The sequence below is a fragment of the Podarcis gaigeae genome (assembly GCF_964106915.1).
Source record: "Podarcis gaigeae genome assembly, chromosome: 2".
NCBI lineage: Eukaryota > Metazoa > Chordata > Lepidosauria > Squamata > Lacertidae > Podarcis > Podarcis gaigeae.
The window spans coordinates 88,387,812-88,412,391 of NC_139679.1; the positions used below are offsets into that span (position 1 = coordinate 88,387,812).

General features: G+C 45.4%; 1 protein-coding gene across 1 annotated transcript; it reads right to left on the bottom strand.

Annotated features, from left to right (window-relative positions):
• Window positions 1-231: 231 nt before the first annotated feature.
• On the bottom strand, window positions 232-24,299 carry XPC (XPC complex subunit, DNA damage recognition and repair factor). The gene is made up of 17 exons (XM_083723323.1): window positions 24,020-24,299; window positions 21,447-21,875; window positions 19,521-19,725; window positions 18,187-18,329; window positions 17,757-17,871; window positions 16,576-16,660; window positions 14,719-14,876; window positions 13,468-13,585; window positions 12,518-12,607; window positions 10,120-11,073; window positions 8,450-8,610; window positions 7,764-7,845; window positions 6,699-6,833; window positions 5,906-6,075; window positions 4,563-4,656; window positions 3,647-3,736; window positions 232-2,241 (listed from the first exon to the last, which is right to left on the bottom strand). Exons 1-17 carry the CDS (start codon window positions 24,090-24,092, stop codon window positions 2,017-2,019), a joined length of 3,327 nt encoding a protein of 1,108 aa, XP_083579449.1. The 5' UTR covers window positions 24,093-24,299; the 3' UTR covers window positions 232-2,016.
• Window positions 24,300-24,580: the final 281 nt, after the last annotated feature.

Sequence of the window (24,580 nt, forward strand, 5' to 3'; positions counted from 1 at the left end):
TATGACATAAGTAATGTTGTTTATTATCTATGTATTTCTTTTATTAAAAAAAACCTTAATAAATATTTATTAAAAAAAATTAAAACATCTTCAAGCACCTTGTGGGACAAGCAGGAAACTGATTTGTTCAGCATGTCTGGCTACCATGGACAGCCACAAAACTGGCCCAGTTGATGTGTCACTTTTCTGAAAAATTGAGTCTCCCGTGAATTAATAGTCACAGTGCAACTCTTTCATAATCTAGGCAAATGAAATTTATTTATCCTTTAATGAACCTGCTAATGTATGTATTGCATTTTTCCATTGGAAGTTCACACAAACGAAGCATCTTTTCAAATGGCTCCTATTCTTCCCTTGGCAACAACTGGAACTTACATAATGTACCCAATCTTGTCAATATTTATCCTTCCCTTCTACCTTGAATTCAGTATTTAGATCATGTTGCCAGTATGGTTCAAGTAGTCAAAATGGTTTCCTCCAGCTATTGCTGGACTTAAGGTTCCATCAGGCCCTGCCAGCACAGTCAACTCTCAAGGATGTTGGTGTTTTATTCCCAATAACATCTAGAGAACCATCACTTAGCAGCTTCTGGGGTACAGAAATCCAGCCTACAGTGCACTGCAGAGAAATATGAAGCAGGTGTTTGTAGCATGCAGCACCCACCAATGGCCATCTCTGGAAAGAAAGAAGACTCTTGCATAAAATAATATTAAAGCTTTTATTTTAAACTAAGGATTCAGTACAAAAATATTTTTTCCTGAATATTTTTAAAGTGCTAAATACTAGTCCAAGGGAGTTTTATAAAAGAACTGCAAAAATTTTCAGGTCAGTAAAAATGTGTAATTTTTAAAGCTGTGTCAAGTGGTATCATTAACATTTCTTTTGTAGCAAAAAGTGTGTATAAGTGAAATCACTCTATAGAAGAGGCAAGCAAGTCATTGTACAGTGATCCATTAAGTAACAGCAGAATGCAAGCATACATTCTTATATGTCAGTTCTGTTTAGAATGTGCTCACTCAGACCTTTTCAGACTGGAGCCATCGTAACTTTAGTTCAGTGCTCAAAACAGACATGGCTTATAATGAGGCTTATTTATGAGGATGCAGAAGGAAAAGAGACAAATAAAAAACTAAATGATTCTTGAGAAGTCCCTCTACCCAAAGCTCCTACAGTACTTTTTTAACTAGCAAAAGCACAAGCAATGTTTTTTCTGGCACACTCTCCACTTGCTTCTGTGTTGCTTTTCCTGGCAAATTTCACGGGGGACTGTGCCCAAAATGTGGATGACCTGCACCTTTTCCTGAAGCCAAAAAGTTTTAAACTCTTCACAAGCAAAGGACATCACCACCACCTTCAAGCCATTGATGACATACTTGGGACCTTTATAGCTACCATGTAAATCATCTTTCAGACAAACAGAAGGGATGAGGACAGTGAAAGTGACACTGCTAACCATGGGGAAACCAAGGAACTGCAAAAATATTCAAGGTGAAATGGCAAAGCGTCTGATTGATAGCACCTAAGATAGAGGTGGGGAACCTGTTAGACTGCAACTCCAGCCAGCAAGGCCAGGGGCCAAGGATGATGGGATTTGTAGTCCCAGCTACTTCTGGAGGGTGACAGAATCCCCCACAACTGGTCTAAACCAGCCTGTTCCTCATAACTCCACAAATACAAAGGAGCAAGGCTCACTCCTCTGAAGAGAGGGTAATAAAAACATATCTAATGCTAAGCTCTTTTAGCCAACTTGGCACAATCCACATTTGCAACTGCAAATGGAGTAAAATGTGTATTCTGTGGCCAAGACTTATAAAGGTTCCTATGAACTCCCTGATTTATTTTCACCAGAAGTATTTTCACACACAATCAAACAATTGCTCTCTGCACATATTGAGTCAAAACCCAAATCTCCATCTTGCAGCAAATAAAAAAATATATTATTTCCTAAACCTGAAGCTATTTACAAGTTGGTCTCATAAAAAAAAGACTCTTCTTTGCCACCGTGGCTGCTTCCAGTTACAGCTTCTCAAATGGGAACAAGTATTTTGCTTCTCCTTTCTTTTCCCTCTTGCTCTTTCTGGTCCTTTTCCCTCCCTCCCTCTCTTGTTCCAGTTGCCGATTTTGGGGCCAAGAAACGTCCACATCCCCAGCTGGTGTCTCTGAGCTTGCTTCTCCACCTCCTTCATCCTCATCAGAGGAGAACCCGCCTCCTGGAGTCACCATTGCTCCTGCTGCCTCATTCTGGAAGAGAAGCAATTGTTACTAGTAAAAGAATATACGCACTGCCATTCATTTTGGGAAGGAACACCAAGATGGTTCACAAACAAGTAAAAGCCAACAAATGGTGGGATGTTAACTTCTGCTGTGAAGAGAACCTCATTTGCAAAGGAGTTTCAGCTGGCTGTGCAAAACATCTAGACCAAATTCCAATGTTTAGATGATGATCTTGGACAATTGCATTGACAAGAAAGTGGAATCACTGAAGTACAAGGCAATACTTTTCAGGATTTTGCCGCTGGCATGACTTCAGGCAAAAAACCCTGGAGGTGAAAAGAATGTGCTCTCGTTATCACTTGTCCCATATGAACCTGCTTCCTTCTGTGGAAGGCTATGCCCTTTTCCACAACAACTAAGTCAAAGGAGCCACTATGCATTTCAGCATCATTAGAGCAATTAAACACACCCCTAACCCACTATTAAAACAGTAAAATGTGTATTGGTTGCCAGCTAAGCATGGCTGATTTTAAAACCCCAAAGCCTTAATTGCATTGGTTTCACAATTCCCACCACTCTTTATGGCAATTTATTCTTACCTGTAACATCCCAGAAGGTGGGTGCATGTGTGAAGAAAGGGGCGGGGGGAGCTCAGTTCATATCTCCCCATTTCTGAAGTTAAGGAGGATTGATTTCCCTTCCCGCCAGCTGTTGCAGAACTAACTTACTGTCACCTGCTTCCTTCTTAAAACTTTACACAGTTCGTGGCTATTTTGGTCAAGCGGCCTTCAGCATCTTGATCTAAGCCACTGCTGAGCCCCGTCATCCAAATGGCCTGAAACAAACTGCAATCCTACTCACTTCTCAGAAATAAGCCAGCCACACTTATGTAGGACTTGCTCCTAAATAAATGTGTACAGGACTGCGGGTGGCGCTGTGGTCTAAACCACTGAACCTCTTGGGTCTGCCGATCTGAAGTCAGCGGTTCGAATCCCCACAATGGAGTGAGCTCCCATTGCTCTGTCCCTGCTCCTGCCAACCTAGCAGTTCGAAACCACACCAGTGCAAGCAGATAAATAGATATCGCTGTGACGATATCGTGTTTCCGTGTGCTCTGGCTTCTGTCGCTGTGTCCCATTGCACCAGAAGTGGTTTAGTCATGCTGGTCATAAGACCCAGAAAGCTATCTGTGGACAAATGCCAGTTCCCTCGGCCTGAAAAGCGAGATGAGTGCCGCACCCCATAGCCGCCTTTGACTGGTCTTAACCGTCCAGGGGTCCTTTACCTTTTTTTACTTACAGGACTGCACACACACCTCAGTCTATGTATGTATACCTTGAATGTAAACTCCCCAAAGTTACTGCTATCCTGAATAATGTCAGCAGGAACACCCTTATAACAGTAAAAATAGAGACTAAAGGCCTTTTATTACCTTGGTAGAGTAGCGTCTCTTCAGTCTCTCTTTGATCAGAAGCCCTTTTGTCAGCAATTTCCAGTTCCCCAGGACTCTCTTCTCCCGCTTCTGTTTTTTAAAATTCACTCAATCAGAAATCAAAGGATGGACACACACACCAATCCAATTATAGCTGGCCTTACATTCTACAAAAGAATGGCATGTAATTGACAGAACTCCATCTGCTCACAGGGAAGAAAGAGAATATCAAAGGCATTTATACAATCTGTGATATTCGCTGGTTATATTTATCAGTCGCCTTTAGGCAACGTACAATGCAATGTAAAAAAAAAAGCTATTAAAATACAAGCAGCATACAATCAACTCAAAATAATTCAGCTGATCAGCAAGAGAGAGAGAAATAAGCATCAACACCAATACAATCATATGAAAATGAGATCATCAAATGTAAACTAAGACTAAGTATCAGATTAAGCAGGCGCTAAAATGCAAGTGAGCATTTCAGTCACGGGCCATGCTCAGTCCTCCTCTAGTTGTTTTGGGGGTTCCTACCCTTTAGGTTTTTTTTTTAAAGAAATGCAGCAAATTTTGGGATTCCTGCAAGCCCACTGATGACCCACCTCTTGTCCATGGAAGAATTCGTTTTGGCAACATAAATAAGCCCTGGCAGCCACACCTGATTATCAGAAATTGAAGGAATGACTGCATATGCCAAGCGCTCCCTAACAATGACATTAATGGAGAAGTTCAATAAGAACTCCATTTGTGCAATAGATCCTTAAACATTTGTAGTTTATGGCTATCCCCTATTGGGATAGGAGGAGCTATAAGACACTGTGGAAACTATCAACAGCTCTCTATTTAATTAGATCTGTAATGCTGCCAATTTCTCGCAGTGTCAGTTCCTGCTGCTCCAACTCTGAGTGATTCTCACCTCCTTTTCCTTCTTCTCTCTCTCGGCTTCTTCATTCTCCCACGCTGCAACAAGCACTTCTTTGTACTCTTCGCAGATCACATAACCTTCGGTGCTGGCGAAGAAAAAGATGACGAGAACTTGTCATTTGTGCACTGAGCTGGGGAAGTTTTAAATGATCCTAGGAAGACAAATAGCCAATTGGATGCTGTCTTGAGTGTTGATGAGCTCCATTATATCAGCACTTTCAAAGTGACAGGGGGAAATGGTTAGAAAATACCTGGGATCCTGTGAGGGGCTGAAAGGTGAGACGCAAGAATGATAAGAAATAGGAACAGAGGAAGGTGCTGTGTGCTGAGTCAGACCATTAGCTCAGAAACTGGCAGCAGCTCTCCAGGGTCTCATACAAGGGTTTTTCTCCCAGCTCTACTGGGACATGCCAGAAACTGATCCTGGGACCTCCTGCATGCAAATCAAAAACTCCACCACCAAGCTAAAGGTAAAAGTAAAGGACCCGTGACAGTTAAGTCCAGTTGTGAAGGACTCTGGGGTTGTAGCGCTCATCTCGCTTTACTGGCCGAGGGAGCCAGCATTTGTCCACAGACAGTTTCTCCAGGTCATGTGGCCAGCATGAATAAGCCGCTTCTGGCGAACCAGAGCAGCGCATGGAAACGCCGTTTACCTTCCCGCCGGAGTGGTACCTATTTATCTACTTGCACTTTGACATACTTTCGAACTGCTAGGTTGGCAGGACCACCACCGAACTATAGAACTTCAAATAAATAAACTTCACTAGTTTCCTCTATGGAAAAGTATTTAATCATTTTGCTCAGTGGTTCCCAAGCAGGGAAGCATGGGAGGTGTCCTACCAGACTTTGAAAAGCTGGTCATCACTGGATCAAGTTCGTCAGTTTTGTTGAACAAAACAGATTAAACTGGATTTTGAATAAATGTGCTATTGCCTTCCTTAGCGGGTTGTGGAAACTGCTATTCTGAATAAAGCTTTTCATAGGGCAGGGGAGCCAGGGGATGAGTTTATGGAGCCAAGGGGACAGTGGCCCAAAAATGTTTAGGAACCACTGATTAAACTTAAGCCAGTTCCCATTGTCTGCATGGCATGGGTTCAAAGACAAAAGATGCAAATACAAAGGAAGGCAGCACAAAGAGAAACAGGTGCTCAGCTCCCCTTCTGCTAAGGGCATAGCAAGGTGACGGCTACATTTGAGCCAACACTACAATTACTGCAGGTAAGCTGTGTAGGATGAACAGATCCAGGGCATATTCTCCGCTGGCAAACCAGATGTCAAGAACAAGTGATGAAGGCCACCCCAAGCCCGATTAAAGTGAATAGTAGTGGGACATACACTGCGTGTGAGTAACCACCATGAAAATCAAATCCAGTAACAGCTGGGACACAGTCAATATCCAATTTACGCGCCACTCTATGGAGGTTGGGAAGCTTTAGCTGCACACAGCCTATGGGCAACATGCTGGGTTGGAAGAGATACACGTTCCCAAATTCATTTCGGGGAACCTGAAAACAAAACAGGGACAAAGAAAAGGGGGGAGGGAGGAAGAAAAATCACAATTATGCTAATACTTTTATGCAGAAATTGGTTCTTGCTAAAGTGCCAAGCACAGGACTGGTACCAATTAAAATGAGAAACAGTAAATACATCACAAGGGTGAGTATGTTTTACAAGAACGCGAGCCGTAACGCAAAACTTTCAGTTAAATTATACAACCCAGGAGAGAAAGATTTAGGTTTACCAAAGTACCCACTCAATTTACCTTTATTCTTCATTTTCATTAATGGGAAATTCATTTCATTTTGTGCAACTCCCCCCCCCCCCGCCCCAAACCAGAAGCCCAGAACAGTGCACAATACAGAGAAAACCATCATCACAAACTATTTCACAGCACCATTGAAAATCTAAAAACAGAAAAACTTCAATCTAATATCTACAATGGTTAGGTCCCCAGGAACTTAATTCCCAAAGATCTGGATGACTAAATAAGATCAGCAATGAGGGGGGAATCAAATTTTCCCAGGGAGGAAGCTCCAGGGTCTTGGGCCACCTCTGAAGAGGCCTCATCTTGTGCAATCACCACCCGAGCCACTCCCAGGGTGATTGCGTGATCTCTCCTCCAGCTTACCCTTCCATCCACGGCAACAGGGGGCTGGTATTCCTCCGTCTGCCAGAGGCCAAACAGTGGCAAGTCCTTTTTGTCTCTGTTTGCCGGTTCTGCCATCCGTGCTTTCCTTGCTTGGTTGGAGTAGCCTATAACCATCTGTGCAAACACAACACGAGTCCAGTATTCTCATCCGTTCCCACTTCTTGCCTGTAAAGTTCACAGTGTCGACCCAACCGTCCCCCCTCAAAGTGAGGTTTGTGAGAGCCCCTGAAGCTCACTCATCTCACTAGAAGGGAGAAGACCTGCTGTCACTTCTGATGTTACACAGAAGCATGGAAAGAAGATACACAAGCCGCTTGTGAATGCTCTCTCGTAGTTTCCTTGCAGCAACATCCCAGGCCACCACCAAACTGCAAGGCTGCAGAACGGCTGCACTCTATTGATTCGTAGAAATGGCAATCCGGAATTCATCTCTCCAGGGTCTCCCGAATACAAGTCTTTCTCAACCTGGTTACTTTGGGTTGCATGCAAATAGTTTTTACTCGAGTTAGACCCATTAAAATTAATGACCATAACCAATGCAGGTCTATTCATTTCAATGTGTCAACTCTGAGTAAAAAAAATAATAATCCCCTATCCTTAGCTTTAATTGGATACAAATGAGATGGGGCTAATAATTACGATGGTTATATGGTAGCTCCAGGACTGGAGACAGCACGGCTCTGAAAACAAGTTCCTGGGGAACCCAAGTAAGAGAGAGCCATTGGTTCCCAGGTCTTGCAAGTGGGCTTCCCATGGGCTGGCCACTGTGACTGGATAATAGGCCAGGGATGGGGAATCTTTGGTTCTCCAGATAGGTTTAGACTACAACTTCCATCATCCCTGGCCACAGGCCATGCTAATTGGGGCTAATGGGAATTGTAGTCCAACCATATTTGGAGGGTGGCAGGTTCTCCATCCTCTGGTTTGATCCAGCAGGCCTGTTCTGTTCTTCAGCCCATAAGGGCTTGTGCGTGCATCTCTCATTCTGCTACTGAGCTATAGGTGCCCAACTGCAGCCTCAGAGTGGATCTGCTGTCATCTTACCTTATAAGGCACCTCGCCAATCCTGACCACTCGAGCTTGCTTCAGCCAGGTGTCTTTGGAGTGCAGCGTATGGATACAGTCTCTGAAAAAGTCCAAATGAACTGTACCCTCAAATATTCTCAATGTGAGCACGCACATACATTTTTCTTTTTAAGTATATTGGGCGCTTCTCTGCCAATACAACCCAAATTCTGCAACCACTAAAACAGAGTACATTTGCACAGATCAAACAGTTTTGCATAATTCAATTTCTGTGTATCGTCATGGGAGGGAAAACGAGCTATGCAGGTTACGAAAAGCCCCAACTTCCAACCAACAGATTTCCCCACCCCTGGAGTTCATCAGGAATTGCCTATACACGTGCAACTCTATCAAGTCACAAGGGTGAGAAAATGTGCCTTTTCCTTTAAAAAGAAAGAAAATAAATGGGGGACTCTCAGGAACCTGAATTCAGCACTCAGAAATAAATATTGGCCAGCAGCTGCCAAGCCAGTCAACTTCTGCTAGGTCTAACCCTAACCTTAACCCCCTTGTCTGTCTGTGGACCCTGGTTTGTTTTGTTTTGTTTTTAAAAAAGAAAGGTGAACAAAAGTACTGGCAATGCGAAATCTGATATCTGACCACAGAGAAATGTAGCCACATGAAATCACATTTCACACCATACACACCTGGCAGATGACTCTCACCTGGAATACACAGCCTCCCCACGGCAATACCCTAGTATAGCAGCTGTCTCCGGGTAGATGGCTTCATATTTAAGGAGATGCCTCTTCAAGGCATAAAGCGGGTGGTTCTTGTATTCACCAATGGCTGTCGGCAGGGGCTGGTCTTGAAGTTTAACTAGAAACTGGGAGACATAACGTAAGTGGTTGACTTTAGAGTTTATGCTGCACAAGCAGATTCTTCAATTATTTGGAGAACAAACATAAAGACAGTATCAGGGCCAGCTTTCACAGGATTACTTGATCCAGGGGTCATAAGGGAGTCATCCCTGCTCTAACAAAACTGACGGAACGTCTGTATCAACCGAACCACGACCTCCAGATGGAATACTTTTATTAATAGAGTCCATTCATACACTCAGCTGGGAGTCATCGACTGATGAATGAATACGCAACAGACCCACTAGGGATAAGCAGAAGATCCATGAGATAGTTGTCACAGAGGCCACCAACTTGTACAGGTTTTAAAAAACAAATTCCTGGAGGACAAGCTGACTCAATGACTACTAGGCATGACAGCTGCATACACCTCCCCTATCAGAGGCAGTATCAGTTACTGGGGAACATGAGCCGGAAAGGGCTGTGGCACCTATAGGCTTTCCAAAGGCACCATCTGGTTCATCACTGGGTGAACAGAATGCTGTTATCCATGTTGGACGTGAAACTGTTCTTATACACCAGGATTACCCAAACTTGGGTCTCCAGGTGCTTTTTTAAGACTATAACTCCCATCATCCCTAGCTAGCAGGACCAGTGATCAGGGACGATGGGAACTGTAGTCCAAAAAACCCAAAACTGCTGGAGACCCAAGTTTGGGAAACCTCATGTTACAGACGGGATCCATTCTGGAGGCCCATCCGTAACACGGAACTGATGCAAGACGAAGTGCTGGGTCTGTGCACACGCGTGGCGCAATTTAGTGTTTCTGTGCACGCACGAGCGGGGAAACGCGGAAGTAACCTGTTCCGGTACTTCCGGGTTGCCGTGGGACACAACACGAAAACACGTAACCTGAAGTGGACACAACATGAGGTATGACTGTATACACAAAACGATTTAAAGTGCTTTAATCGTTTTGGAATCGATGGAATTATAAATAACACTGGACTCGAAGAGGCTTTTGGTCTGACCCAGCTGTGCTCTTCTGATATCCTTTGTTTGCGAGAGCCAGCTCTCAGGCGCTCTTCAAGCAAGCAGAGAATTCCAGAAGCCCTGCTGCAAGCAAAGGCAGAAGGGGCATTGTTAGAGGAATCTTACCCTAAACGACTGTCTGCTCATTAAGACAGCTGAAATCATCACATACCCTGCCATGGCTCTGGATTGCTATGACCATCCTAGGCCTAAAATCCTGTCCGCACCCTCACATTGCTGAATTAAGTTGGTAGTAGCTTGAGAACCCTGCCACACCTGTATCCTCCGTTTCCTTCTCCCTCGTCCCCAAAGCCAAGCTTGTGCCGTTTAATGAAACCCACAGGCACTTGACTCATAGACTCATCTTCCCATGTATTTCTACACCCACCATGTTTACACAGACCAGGTATCAAAAGTAGCAAGAGAGGGGGGGAGGACCTCTTAGTCAACCAGGACATAGCTTTGTTCATGGAGGAGGAAACCCGCCAGTTCCCTTCTGTTACCTCCCTTTCTTCCTTTTTCTCTCGCTCCACAAAAGGGCTTCTGTACGGTTCCAAGGTGTCCTCCCACCACTCGGCATCCACGCGGCACTTCCTTGTTGACGTCATCCACGCCGGGTCGTATCTTTGTGTCACGTCCTTGACGCACCCGTCGTTATCAATGCCGATGATGTAGCACACGGGCTTGGTGGCATGTCTGAAGCACAGCAGAGGCTGCCCAACGGTGCCATGGACGCAGTCCACGCTGACCCACTTGTCCTCCCGTTCGAGAAAAACCTCCAGCCACTGGTCAGTGCCTCTCTGTTTACCTGGTCTCACATCGCCTCCTTCATCCTCATCGCTAGAAATTATTTTGTTCCTTTTCTTTGAGGGGTTTGAAGAGCCTGGGGTAGCCGCTTCCCCCAACGAACTCTCAAGCATCTGAGAGTTCTTGGGTACATTCAGCACCACAGGCCCAGACTTCCGCCTGTTGTTAAGAGCTGCTTTTGCTTTCGGAGTCCCTAGTGACGACCTCGGTTTCCTCTTGGGAGTTTCGAAGTCCTCATCAGAGATGCTACTTTCATCCTCGTCTTCCTCTGAAGCATGGAATTCAGAATCCCTGCTGTCGTCGCTTCCACTCTCCTCTTTATATGATACTTTTGAGGCCACTTTTCGTAGGCGGTCATTTTTGGTCCTCCCCATCCCTCCCTTTTCCCTCAGGTTGCTCACACCAGGTTCCTTTTCTTCCTGAGCACTCCTACGTGGAGTAGGTTTATTTACTGTCCTTTTGGCTCCTGTTGGGGATGATTTCCTGTCAGCTTCCTGGCTCCTTGACAGGACCTTCTCTTGGCCTGCCTCTGGCTTGACCTTACTAGGCCCTGCACATTTTTTCGAGGCACGTTTAGGCTTTTTGGCAGAGCCACCTGATTCCTCGAAAACTGCACTGAGAGAGCGCTTCTTGGAGGAGCTGGTCTTTCCCTAGGGGGGGAAATGAAAGAAGAAGACTATGGGCCATCAAAAGACAAGGCAGATGAGACAAACACTCTGCAGTGACCCAATAGTTTTGGTTTCAGTATGTTAGTTGGTAAAAGAGAGCTGCTTTGCTCTGAATTAGTAGACCTGTAGAACCTGAGCCCACAGCCCTACATAATCTACTATGGGAGATACTAAGCTGTAGATTTTGCCATGTACCCTACTGGAGACAGTTCTAAGCAAATATATGTGTGTACAAAGGCACCTCCTCTGTTCAACAGGCCTCTTACTTATTCACTATGCTCATTTCCTACCTTTCCTGCAATGAACTCAAGGTAGCATGCCTGGGCCTTCTCCCACCTTTTATCCACAGAACAACCGTCTGAGGTAGGTTAAACTGAGGACTGGTTGAGCTTCATGGCTGAGTGGGGATTCGAACCCAAGTCTCCCTAAGTCCTAGTCAGACACTCTAACCACTACACCACACTGGCTCTCTTGTGGGCAAGCTCGTAACATCATGATCTCTATTCTGTTTGAGGTACATACACAGAGCAAACACATAAACGAAACCTGCATTTCCAGAATGTGTTTTTGTACTACAGTGGTACCTTGCTTCTCAGACTTAATCCGTTCCGGAAGTCCTTTCCAGAACCAAAGTGTTCCAAAACCAAGGCGCGCTTTAACATTGAAAGTAATGCAAAATGGATTAATCCGTTCCAGACTTTTAAAAACAACCCCTAAAACAGCAATTTAACATGAATTTTACTATCTAACGAGACCATTGATTCATAAAATGAAAGCAATAAACAATGTACTGCAGTCACAGAATCAATCAAACAGTAGCTGAACTGGGTTCCACATAGTCACAAAAACAAAACAAAAAGAGTCGCAAAAACAAAAACGCAAAATAAATAGCAAAAACAGACAGACCTCAGCGTAACACTCAAAACGGAAATGTGGCACTCAAAATGGAGCATGTTTGGCTTCTGAAAAGAGTTCGCAAACCGGAACACTTACTTCTGGGTTTGCAGTGTTTGGGCTCCAAGTTGTTTGAGTGCCAAGACGTTTGAGAACCAAGGTACCACTGTACTTCCAATGTGCTGTGAGGGAGATAAACAAGTGATCTTAATAGTGAACACTCTGATGTTTGCACCACTTGTCCATTAACATAGGAAAAAGTCATATTGTGCAAGTATTTCAGCTCCCTGGAATGCTTGGGTTAACCCAGGCTTTCTCAACCTTGGCCCTCCAGATGTTTGTGGCCTACAACTCCCATGATCCCTTGCTAGCAGGACCAGTGGTCATGGATGATGGGAATTGTAGTCTCAAAACATCTGGAGGGCCGAGGTTGAGGAAGCCTGGGTTAACCCATTTATTTGAGAACTGCTGCTTTACAGAGTCATCCCATGCATGTTTGTCTCACTGAGAGCCCTCCAGGAGACACACCAACCTTTTCCGCCGACACTTTCAGAGGAATGGGCTGTAGAGACAACACAAGGCGGCAAAGTAGCTGCAATGCTCGCAGAATGAGTAAAAATATCTATTTGAAAAAATGAAAAATATTATTGTTAGTTAGTTTGGATTTGGAGTTATGTGAATGGAGGTTTTCCCTCCCACCCACCCTCCACCCCACTTTGTTTTTAACCAAAGGATTTTAACCCACAGGACTTTGTAACAAATTTCTAATCTAAAAGTGATCCAGAACAGCCTTTCCCCACAGCAGATTGGCATACTGGAGACTTTGACCTCCTCTCCATGTTCTGTGAAGGTTAACGAAGCCCCCTATGCCCGTTGGGGGTAAATGTAGCTTCCCTACCAATGTAAGCTAACTAGGAAAATAGAGGGCTCTCCACGTATGCCAATGAATGACAGAGGAAGTAACAGATTGCACATTTCTTGTTTTTACTCGAGTATTTGTGTATCGATCGCAAAGCGGTTTCCAAAACCCCAACAGCAAATTTTAACAGTGCCCATATAAATTACAACATTGGGGGGAAATGCAGCAAATCATCCTGTAATATCAAAGCATTGTGAAATTTACATAATTGGTTAGCGTTAAAATGTAAAAATCCACAGATCTGCACAGCTAACCAGATCTATCACAAGCCTGGGTGAATAGATAAAGAGTGTATCTTGAGGATGATAGAAGCTCGTCAAACATGGAGATATCAATTCCATTAAGGGGAGGGACTCCCCTCTACTTTGTGGGGGTGGGGATATATGCATTCACCAATTCCTCTCCCAACCCTACCTGGAGACTGAACTTTGGAGCATCTGCATGAAGAAAGCTACTACAAAGCTGCATCCCTTTTCCATGGGGCCACTGATTGGCTTCACGCTTCCCCCACCACAGTTACTAAGAGAGCAGTCTGACGTGCCCCAAAACGCCTTGTCACTTACATGAACCAATTCCTCCTCATCTCGTGCAGCATACACAGCAAAACGCCTCTCTAGGGTGGACTGCCAACTTTCTTCGTTATCAGAGAGCTCCCCATTGACAGTGAATGTCACAACAAACCTTGAAGAAGGAAACAATATTCTATTTTCCCCCCTACTTGCTTGGCTAATAACACCTTAATAGCTCACCCCCACAAACAACCTTCAAGTCTCTGAAGGGCTGTCACGCCCGGAAAGTGAAGCAGAAGGCAGGATCAGGACCAATGGACGGACATCGCAGGGACTCTCTGGTCCTGAACGGGGTAACTGTGCCCCTGAAGGACCAGGTGCGCAGCCTGGGAGTCAATTTGGACTCAAACTGTGCATGGAGGTGCAGGTCAATTCTGTGTCCAGGGCAGCTGTCTACCAGCTCCACCTGGTACGCAGGCTATGACCCTACCTGCCCGCGGACTGTCTTGCCAGAGTGGTGCATGCTCTGGTTATCTCCTGCTTAGACTACTGCAATACGCTCTAAATGGGGCTACATTTGAAGGTGACCCGGAAACTGCAATTAATTCAGAATGCGGCAGCTAGACTGGTGACTGGGAGTGGCTGCTGGGACCACATAACACCGGTCCTGAGAGATCTGCATTGGCTCCCAGTACATTTCCAAGCACAATTCAAAGTGTTGGTGCTGACCTTTAAAGCCCTAAACGGCCTCGGTCCTGTATACCTGAAGGAGCGTCTCCACCCCCATCATTCAGCCTGGATACTGATGTCCAGCGCTGAGGGCCTTCTGGCAGTTCCTCACTGCAAGAAGTGAGGTTACAGGGAACCAGGCAGAGGGCCTTCTCGGTAGTGGCGCCCGCCCTGTGGAACACCCTCCCATCAGATGTCAAGGAAATAAACTACTTTCTGACTTTTAGAAGACATCTGAAGGCAGCCCTCTTTAGGGAAATTTTTAATGTTTGATGTTTTATTGTGTTTTTAATATTCTGTTGGGAGTGCCTGGGGAAACCCAGCCAGATGGGTGGGGTATTATTATTATTATTATTATTATTATTATTATTATTACTAATGGTAAAAGGCTTGGGTGGTGATGACTTGGGTGATTTACATAGAGGCGGACAACCATGCATAACTGCAGCCGACATGAATGCAAGGGGTTGGGCTGGATGTCCTTCAGGGACCTTTCCCACTCTATATCACATGTAAAAGCGCAACACCATCAAAACAAAACAAAACAACCTGGATTAAGAGAGAGAAGCCCCTTACCACTTGACAAGATTTGACAGGAACAGGCGGTCCACGCGGCCCGCAGGCACTTTAGTAAAATGAGTGGGGATTATAGAGAGGCCAATTGCCTGGAGGTCTGGCTGAGAGCAGATCCTGTTTCTATGGAAGCCATTGGCTAGCAGGCACAGTAGGTGGACCTGTTGGGAGAAGGAAGCAGCTCCCAGGAGAGAGAAGTGGCAACGGATAGTCATGCTAGATAAGGCTCCCTGGTTTTGTTTCCATGCCTCAAAAGACAGGCCCAGCACTGACCCAATACACACAAGTCTGCCACTAGGAAGCCAGGAAAGGTTATCGGCAGCAGCCTGCGTGAGGAAGTGCCTCTCTGTGAGCAACTCTGTACACGGGGGGAGGGGGGGCTGTTTCCTCTGAGATCTGCTGCGGCCAAGAAATTCAGGAGCGGCCTGCGAGTTTGGAACATTTGAAGAGTGGAAGTGGGGAGAGAGACTTATAAAGAACGCAGACCCTCCATCCCAACCCATATGTCTCTGGCACCTTCTGCCAGGAGACGGAAGCTTCCAGAAGCATCAGCTGCCTGGGTGAGGAAGCCTTGCCCAGTGAGGGCAACATCCTGCTCATCACTTTTACTGTATTTTGAATATAATGTCAGCTGGCCTAGAGAACTTCAGTTACTAGTGGGGCTTTCATATTTAAAATAAGTTGCTTTTGTTTCTTAAGCTCCCATTTGAGCATTGCCAGGGTTAACTTCACTTTTCGAGGGAAGAAAACAAGCTGTGGGACTTTTCTGTGACCAGTTGTCCTTTTCAGATCCAGAACACACCTTTAATCCAAACATGCATCCAGGGACCCATTTCTCCATCTTTTCCGCCTGTTTGTCTGGTGGTGGTAGTGCTGCTGTTTCAACCCACTTTCAATCAGGCTGCAACGTGGTAGTGAGTTGGACTAATGCCCCAGACATGGAACAACCTCATGGTTGAGGCCGGAAGAAGTTCTTCCGTCTCTGCCTTTTATAAGATTTACAAACCCCATCTGCCTCATCTGGTGTCTGCTTGCTAAATTTATCAGCAGCAGCCTGTGGTTTATTTTCTTTTTTATGTGACTGCACCTGGTATAGGTTTTTTTTAACTGTTCAGCTTATGGTTCAAATGCGCTCATTTGCATTTTGGTTGAGGCTTTTAAATATGTATCTGTTGTTTGCATGCTACTTTGGGTGAAGGAAAATCTGCACAGAACCGTTTTTAAACAGACATAAATAGGCAAGGTTAAGCCCAGTCAGACGACAGCTGTACCAAGATTTCAACCATTGTATATAAAGGGAAACTGGTTCTTTGAGCAACATTAGCTGTATTCATATGTCGTACTAAACCATAGTTAATAGTGTACGGTGATTGCGGAGATCACTCTGACTTTGCTTCTCTACAGTAACAAACCCTGATCCCAGTTTAGTGTTATATCCGAACTGGGGTCGTGGTTCGACTTCGCATTGTGGGTTGTTTGGAGTAAAACTATCCACGATTCCTGGTTCAGATGTAACATTAAACGAGGGGCTGCCACTTGTAGCTTCTGCAGAGAAGCAGCAAAGCAGAAGCCATCTGTATGTTCACGGTAAACCATGAGCTATGGTTTATTGTGATGCACAAGCCTATTTGCTGTGTTCTAAACCAACTACATCCCTGCTTCCCTAGAATGGCTTGGGGTGTCAATATTGCTCTTGTCCTTGTAACAACACGCAGAATTACTATTTGGAAACACAAACGTGCCAGGATTTCCAATAAACTCTTCTGCCAAGTGCCAGAACAAGGTAACAGAATGGAAGCAGAATTCTTGAGCCCTGCAGTGTCTGCCTTCTTCCAACACATCACTATTCAGGCGTATTACCTTGTGTGTGTCTTCATGAACTCCCTTGTTGAAGCGCTTCATCATTCTCCGCAGATACGTCTCAAACTCAACCTGCCTTTTCTCTCTGCAAGAGGACCAAAACAAACCAAAGAGTGAGTGCCATGCAGTGGCCTAACTTTCCAGCTTCTGAGCAGGAACCTGGAGCCAGAAAACAAAGCAGCGCATTCATATGCTACTATGTGCATGAGGCTACATACACTATAGCTCTGTTGAGGGATTATACCTGAACAGGAAATTTCCCCTCGTGGAGGAGAAACGGGGCCCTGCCTGCTAGCCCTGTCGCTCCTACCTTCTCTGTTCCTGACCTTCTGTTGAGTGGGGAAGGTTCAAAGGGGGATTTTACTTGCGTTTGCCTGAGTGCGAGTAGAACTCTCCATGCAATTGGGGACCCTGATAAAGGGAAGGCCAGGGAACAGAGTGGGCAGGGGCTGTCAGGTGAAGCTTCATGTCTCCCGCATGCTATGCTATTTCCTGCTCAGGCATAACTGGGTTTGTGTGTGCTGCTGGTTGTGTGAATTTATTTCCTGTATTTATATTCTTCCTTCCTAACCAATTTAGGCTGCCAAAACAATATATCAGAACAGCCTATTACATTTTTAATTCTTGTTTTCTTGTAAGCACAGTAAAAAGAAGTGGATCCAGCTGCCCAACACACACACACAAACCACAAACAAAATGCCAACCAAGAGCTACCAAAAACTTATCAAGCAGAAACATTTTTACTTCACATCTAAAAGGCACCTGATGAAGATAGCTTAAGGGTCAGAGCAATTTCTGCTTGTGCAACATAACATCTCCTGCAACCCCTGAATTCCCCCTGCCCCCCAAAATTTGCTCTGGACCTTCCCCCAACCCATCAGAATAGATCTGAGGATGAAGTCAGGGGCAGGAAGAGGAGAAGAGGGAGTGGAAGATGTGTTGCATGTGCTGAAGTCATTTGGCTCGCACAATGCTGAATTCACTCCTAAAGTCCCGGTGCCACAGTGGAAAAGGTCCTGCCACCCACCCAAGTTCCGGAGATGGAAATGTCTTAAGCAAGGCCCTCAGTAGAAGAAGGTCTTCAACCAGGCAGCCTTTTTTCATTCCAGTGGTGCAGGAACTCCAAAGGGCAAATCAGCCACAAAGCCCTGCTAATACCAAACTCACAGGCCTCAACTTACCTTCTCTCTCTTTTCTTTGCCTGTTCGGGTGTCTCAATTTCTATCTCAACTGTTTTGTTGGGTAATGCCAGTGCAGGAAGTTCTTTGAGTATCTCTATCTCAGGCTGATGAAGTTCTGGAAGTGAACATCCCAGTCTAATTAGTGTGTCTCCAATAATATCCAGTAAGATGACGAGCAGTTAAATTCTAACTCAGGGCTGCTTCTGAAACTTCTCAGCACTGGAGCTTAAGCCTAATGCAACATGCAGGGTGGGAGAACCTGAGGTCTCCCCACCCCTGGGAGGATATTTTGACGGGGTGTGTGTGTGTGAAATTCAGCTATGATAAAACTTGGGTGACTTTGGCATGACAATAACGTGTCCAAATAATGATAAACCAAAATAACCAAGGGAACCAAGATTTACACAGCAATTTTTTAAAAATGTATTACCTTCTACATCTTCCCACTCATCCTCACTTTCATCATCTTCATCATCATCGTCACCATCTTCTTCTTCATCTCTCTTTCTCTTTGTGACGGGAGATTCTTTTTTTGCGTTTGTTTCCTTCTTTAGAGGAGTGCTCTGCAGACCACTAGGATGTGGGGAAAGAAACAACCACAGAGTTGAAGGGGACATCAAAGGTTATTAGTCCAAGTCCTTCCAATGAAGAAAATCCACTGTCAGACAGCTTGTACCTCCAGGAATTTCTTCCAAACATTAGCTAGTTTAAGGAAAAACAACCCGCATAGTTAAGCGAGCACCTGAAACTGACTTTCTAGAGAATGAGTATCTGATGGCCCTAGAAAACTGTATTTCTCTTCCTCTCTCACACACATGCTCCAGGTTCGTGTAGATTTGCTCAAATTTATTAGGGAAACAAGGCAAGATTCCTCACCCCCACCCCAGTACAAGACAGAAGATTAAGCCTTGACTCTTTACAAGGTCTCTTTCACAGCAGAAGTGGTTAACTCTTGGTGAGCAGTATCAGGAGGACCACACAACTCCCATCATCTCTTGGCACCAGCCTTACTTTGTTGGGAGCTGGAGTCCAAAGGAAGCTGCACAGGTGAGCCAACCTCGCCTTGTAGGAAGATCCCTGAACCTGTTCACCTTCCCACTGAAATTTACACAGCGGATTCAACAATACAAAACCATCCACAGTAATGTAGCATTCCAAAGCTCTGTGTGTCTTCGTCAATATGAACAATACAGTTGTACCTTGGTTGTTGAAAGCCTTGGTAATCTGACGTTTTAACTCCCGGACGCCACAAACCCAGAAGTGACTGTTCCGGTTTGCGAACGTTCTTTGGAACCCAAATGTCCGACGGGGCTTCCGCAGCTTCCGATTGGCTGCAGGAACTTCCTGCAGCCAATCAGAAGCCATGCTTGGGTTTCTGAACATTTTGGAATTCGAAAGGATTTCCGGAACGGATTCGGTTCGACTTCAAAGGTAGGAAAGAGAACAGATGCATCTACTCTTTAGCATCTCATCCACAAGTCTGCTGGTGAAATACCAAGTCTGAGAGAGGATTAATTCACAGTAGTGATTTACAGTTGTTTAATTTTACATATAAATAAATACGTGCACACCCAAACAAAGACCAAACATTTTACATAAGCATCAGCATCAGGTTTTCTATGGGTTCAGAGGACAAGGCTAAGAGGAAGCCCCCAAAAAGAAACCAATCGTATAATTACCCTAAGGATGACATGAGCGGATGTTCGGATTCAGGAAATAAATAAATAAATCAGCTCTCAATGAAAACGCTAAGCATTGAGTTACCTGCATTTTACCCTTTTTTTACAGGACCCTTTACTTTCTACCACTTTATTCTTTTCCTCCTTCACTTTGGGCTTTGGTCCTTTCTGATTCGAATTTCTGCAAGGTGGCTGAACGATATCCCTCTCCTGTTCCTTTTCCTTCTTTTTTCCAGAAGCTGTTTTGGGCAACCTTTTCTTCTGACTGGGTTTTTCCTCTTCAAAATCATCTGTATGGTAAGAAAATGTGACGATGGTCAAAAACGGTTAGGGTGGGGGATGGGAATGCAAGCTTAATCCGAATTAAACACCCAAACTGGTTCCAATAGTCTTTCCCATAAACCTTTATAATTTCTTCCTCCCATTAGATCTTGAATCAACACTACTGTGATGCACCATGAACCCAAAGTTTAAACCTGTTGTTATTATTTTGCTGCTGCTATTTCTACTTTGTTATACAACAACATGGGACAGCTGCGCATTCCTGCATTGCAGGGGGTTGGACTAAATGATCCTTGGGGTCCCTTCTAACTCTACAATTCTATGGAAAAGACAGGAGGGGAAATATCCAGAGCTGCCTATCCATTTGCAGAATGACTTTTAATCTAGCAGAGGAGTCCACTAAACCAAGGGGAGTGGTGATTTTCAGCTGTAGGTCTCTGTGTCGCTTCCCACACTGTGGGGGTGGGGTTCCTCCAACCTTCTGGAACAGATGGGGGTGTCACAGGGGGCTACAGTATAAATGAGGAATTGCCTCCCCTTCCCTTATGTTAACAGATACCTCCTTGGGTTAAAAGCCGTTCTGCAAATGGCTAGGCAGTGCTGGATATCACCAAGCTTATTTACAGAAGCAGAATCTTAAGACTGTGGCAAAACACTTCTCTGAATAATTTTACTTTATATAAAAGTTTCTATCCCACCTTTCTAATGCTCATGCACTACTTGGTTAGGTAAAGGTAAAGGGACCCCTAACCATTAGGTCCAGTCACGGACAACTTTGGAGTTGCGGCGCTCATCTCGCTTTATTGGCCGAGGGAGCTGGTGTACAGCTTCTGGGTCATGTGGCCAGCATGACTAAGCCACTTCTGACACAACAGAACACCGAAACCAGAGCAGCACATGGAAACACTGTTTACCTTCCTGCTGGAGCAGTACCTATTTATCTACTTGCACTTTGACGTGCTTTCGAACTGCTAGGTTGGCAGGAGCAGGGACCGAGAAACGGGAGCTCACCCCATCGCAGGGATTCGAACCGCCGACCTTCTGATCGGCAAGCAGGCTTAGCAAATAAAAAAATCGCAACATTATGCCAAATAATGCAATGCAACATGCAAAATACATCCCCTCCCCACCTTGATCATACATCAGGAACTTTTGCTGTTCCTAAGGAGAATGTTCATGTTTAGGTAACAAGGGTAACCTCTTCGTGTGTGTGTGTGTGTGTGTGTGTGTGTTTAAACGAGACAACTAAGATGGTAACCACGTACCACGTGACATAGTTGTATAAGGTAGTATCAGGAACATGAGAAGTTTGATTCATAAGCAAGCTGCCGAACTTTAGCCACTCACAATGGAATTCCAGCCAGAGCATGTGCAAAACTGTTAATTTTTACATAACCCAGGAGTGGGCGAGGCGCAAAGGGAGAGCAAGCCCAGTGAACTGTTGGTAGCTTCACGAAAGCTCAGTTGGTGCTCTTAATCTCATGGTCGTGGGTTCGAAACCCACCTTGGGCAAAGGATTCCTGCCTGGCAGGGGGTTGCACTACAACTAGACTCACGTGGTCCCTTCCAACTATGATTCTAAAGCTGCAATCCAAACTCCTGGGAGTAAGCCCCGTCGACTTCAATGGGACTTACTTCTGAGTAGCCACGGTTAGGCTTGAGCTGCAAAGGCTGTCAAGGAACAGGCTGTCGGTTAAGGTTATTCTGCATCCCTCCGTCCCCCACTCACCCTCTTGCTGCTGCTGCTGCTGCGTTTTAGGACCGCAGGAGGAGGCGGAGGCTGCAACTTCTCCCTTGAGCTTCTTGCCCAGCCCCGGCAGCTGCACGACCCCCTTGCGCTTCTTGGCCATCCTGATCCACGGCAAATCGGCCTGGAGGAGCAGCGGGAGAAGCGCGCGAGAGAAGCCACCGGCAGGCGCGGATGGAGACACAAAGGAGAAAAACCAAAACAGCCGGGAGGGCAGGAGGGAGGGAGGGAGCGAAAGACGATCTGCGGAAGGCGGCGGCTTACAAACAACACGGGGAGCAGGGTTGTTGCATCTGTTGTTCTCCCTTTCTCTTGCAAGTGGCCCCGCGCGATGCTGGGCTGGCAGCTTGCGTTGCTCCTCCTTCCTGACGTCCCTTCCGTGCCGGGTCTGAGCGGCGTGCAGCTTGCAGCCTTTGGGGAAAAAATGAAGATGCCGTTCAGGATTCGACAGCTTGGCCCTCCTCACAAGCGACAGGGCAACTGATAAGCATTGCAATATACGGATTTTGGCAATGGGACTCTCGGGCGCTTTGAGATCCCAGGGCAGCCCGCCACCTCAGAAATAAGGAACATGGTTTGAAACTTGTGGCGCTTTATTGGAGAAGTCCGTCCCCTGCACACACGCACCCAGAATAAAACCTGATACAATTTTAGTGGCCTTTTCCCAAATCAGGCCCAAAGTGCTCCCGCTCCAAATGCATTGTAAGGTACATGGCCAAATTCAACCTTCTTTTATGTGTGTCCTATTTTGTATTTTATGGGAACTTTCCTTCAACTTGCAGCACAATGCTATACATCAGGGAGTCTTGTGTCACCAAGGAGTCCAGCAGCACAATCCTAACCATGTCTACTCAGAAGTAAGCCCTACTGAATTCAATAGGACATACTCTCCTTAAGAGGGATTAGGACTGCATATGTATTATGCCTGGCACAAGGCTCTTGTTTTTTTCTGCAACACAGCTACTCCTCTGGCAAGTCTATACATTTTATACAGAAGTACCGTTAAGTCCCACTGAGTTTGACGGGGTTTACTGCCAAGTGAGTGGTTTTAGGATTGCAGCGTTATGGATTTCAGGCTTGGGAGAAGAAATTTGGCATCAGTTTACTCCCTTTTAGTTTGTGAAATACAACACAATCCTATACATGTCTACTCAGAAAGTATGTGTGTGTAGGATTGTAGCCACCCAGTGGCGTAGCGTGGGTTGTCAGCGCCCGGGGCAAGGCAAGTAATTTGCGCCCCCAACCCGTGGATTTGCGCCCCCTAACCCTAACCCCCAGATGCTGCGGCCGGGCCCCCCTGCACCCCCCACGCTACGCCACTGTAGCCACCCAATCCTAAATTCACTTTCTAGGGAGGAAGCTGCACTGAGTTCCATTGGACTTATTTCTGAGTAAAGAAGCTGGAGATTGAATTGTAAGGCAAGCTTACAAAGATGAAGCTAATTCTGTGAGGCCAACATCACTAATTTTGTTTCCTCCAGTGCTTACAAGTTTTCAAGCCACACAGGGTGGTAGGCAACATGCAGACATGTGACGAGTGGCAGAGCAACTGCTTTGGATGTAGAAGATCCCAAGTAGGACTGAAAAATACTGCTGGACAGCCATTGCTGGTGAATGTTGACAATGCCAAGCTAGATAATGGTCTCACTTGCTGCAATATAAGGCAGTTTCCTACATTCCTGTGACATGCTTGTGTTCTTCCTGGAAGATGGCATCTGTCATAAATCTGTCCAGGGCCTACAACACACTTACATATTCATCATTAGACTGCAAGGATGACTTGTTTATGTGAATGGGCTGTCATATTTATAACAACCAGTGCTTCTTTTCAGGCGGTGCTCAAGGGTATGCTGTACTGGCACCTCTTTTTTGTTGTTAAAATGTATGTAACAACTTCACAGTGAATACCAGCACCTATTTTTCTAGGGGGGGAAAGCACTGATAACACCACATCACCTCGCTTCAAACTCAGAGCTGTTCACTGAAGCCAGATCACACATTCAGCTTAGTCAAGGAAAACCAATGAAGCAAAGCACCAAGACAGCTATACACACAGGACGCTGCCTGTATTACTGAGTCAGATTGCCAGTCCAGCTAGCTCTGACTGGCAGCCAGAGCTCTCCAGAGTTTCTCAGCTATATCTGGAGATAAGAACCTAACAGCAGCCATCCTGGATCAGGCCAGTGGCCAACCACGGTGGAAAACTCCCAAGCTGGACCTGAGCACAATATTCTGTTACTACCTTTTATATATGTTTGTGGATAGAGGAGGTTTTTTGTTTGGTTTGTTTCTGTTCTCGTTAGGCATTTTGTGTTATTTTGTTTTTTTTGTGTGCTGTGAACCACCCTGAGATCTTTGGATAGTATACAAATTTAATAAATAATAATACTACAAATTTAATAAATACTACAAATGGGTAGTATACAAATTTAATAAATAATAATAACAACAACAACATGAAGCGCACTCTCCCCTCCCATGGTTCCCAGAAACTGATATTTGAAAGCATTGCTGCCTCCAACTGCGGAATTGGTCTAACATGCTCTCCCTGGCACCTTTTGCATGCAAAGCTGTGCACTGCGCTGCAGCTTTCCCTTTCGCCTTGAGTGTTTGAGAGAGATGATACATCCATTCTGCTTGCTGATGATGATCAGCGATGGCTCCCTCACACCTGAGCGCACATGACTAAATCAGCTCCATGTGAAGGCGAAGCAAATAACCACCGCGTCGCAATCAGGAAGCACGCACTCCAGATGCGGCCAATCGCAGGGTTTCTCCGAGCTTTTCAGCAGAAGTGTGCACGCGCAGCTATCGTCGACTGAGCGGGTGGGGAACATAAGGCTCTGGTAGAGATAGGAAAAAAACAGAATGCATGAGATTATTAACGTCTTGGTAGTAGCTTTTATATATATAAAAGATGGCAGGCCAATACAGGTGTGTGTGTGTGTGTGTGTGTGTGTACACACACACAGAGACACACACACACACACACCTGTATTGGCCTGCCATCTTTTGAATAGAGGGTGGGGGCTCGCCGTCCGATCACAGCTAAGCTGAAATCCTTACACCTCATTGTTCGCGATTGTTTCTGAGGCAGGCATTGGGGGGGGGGGGGA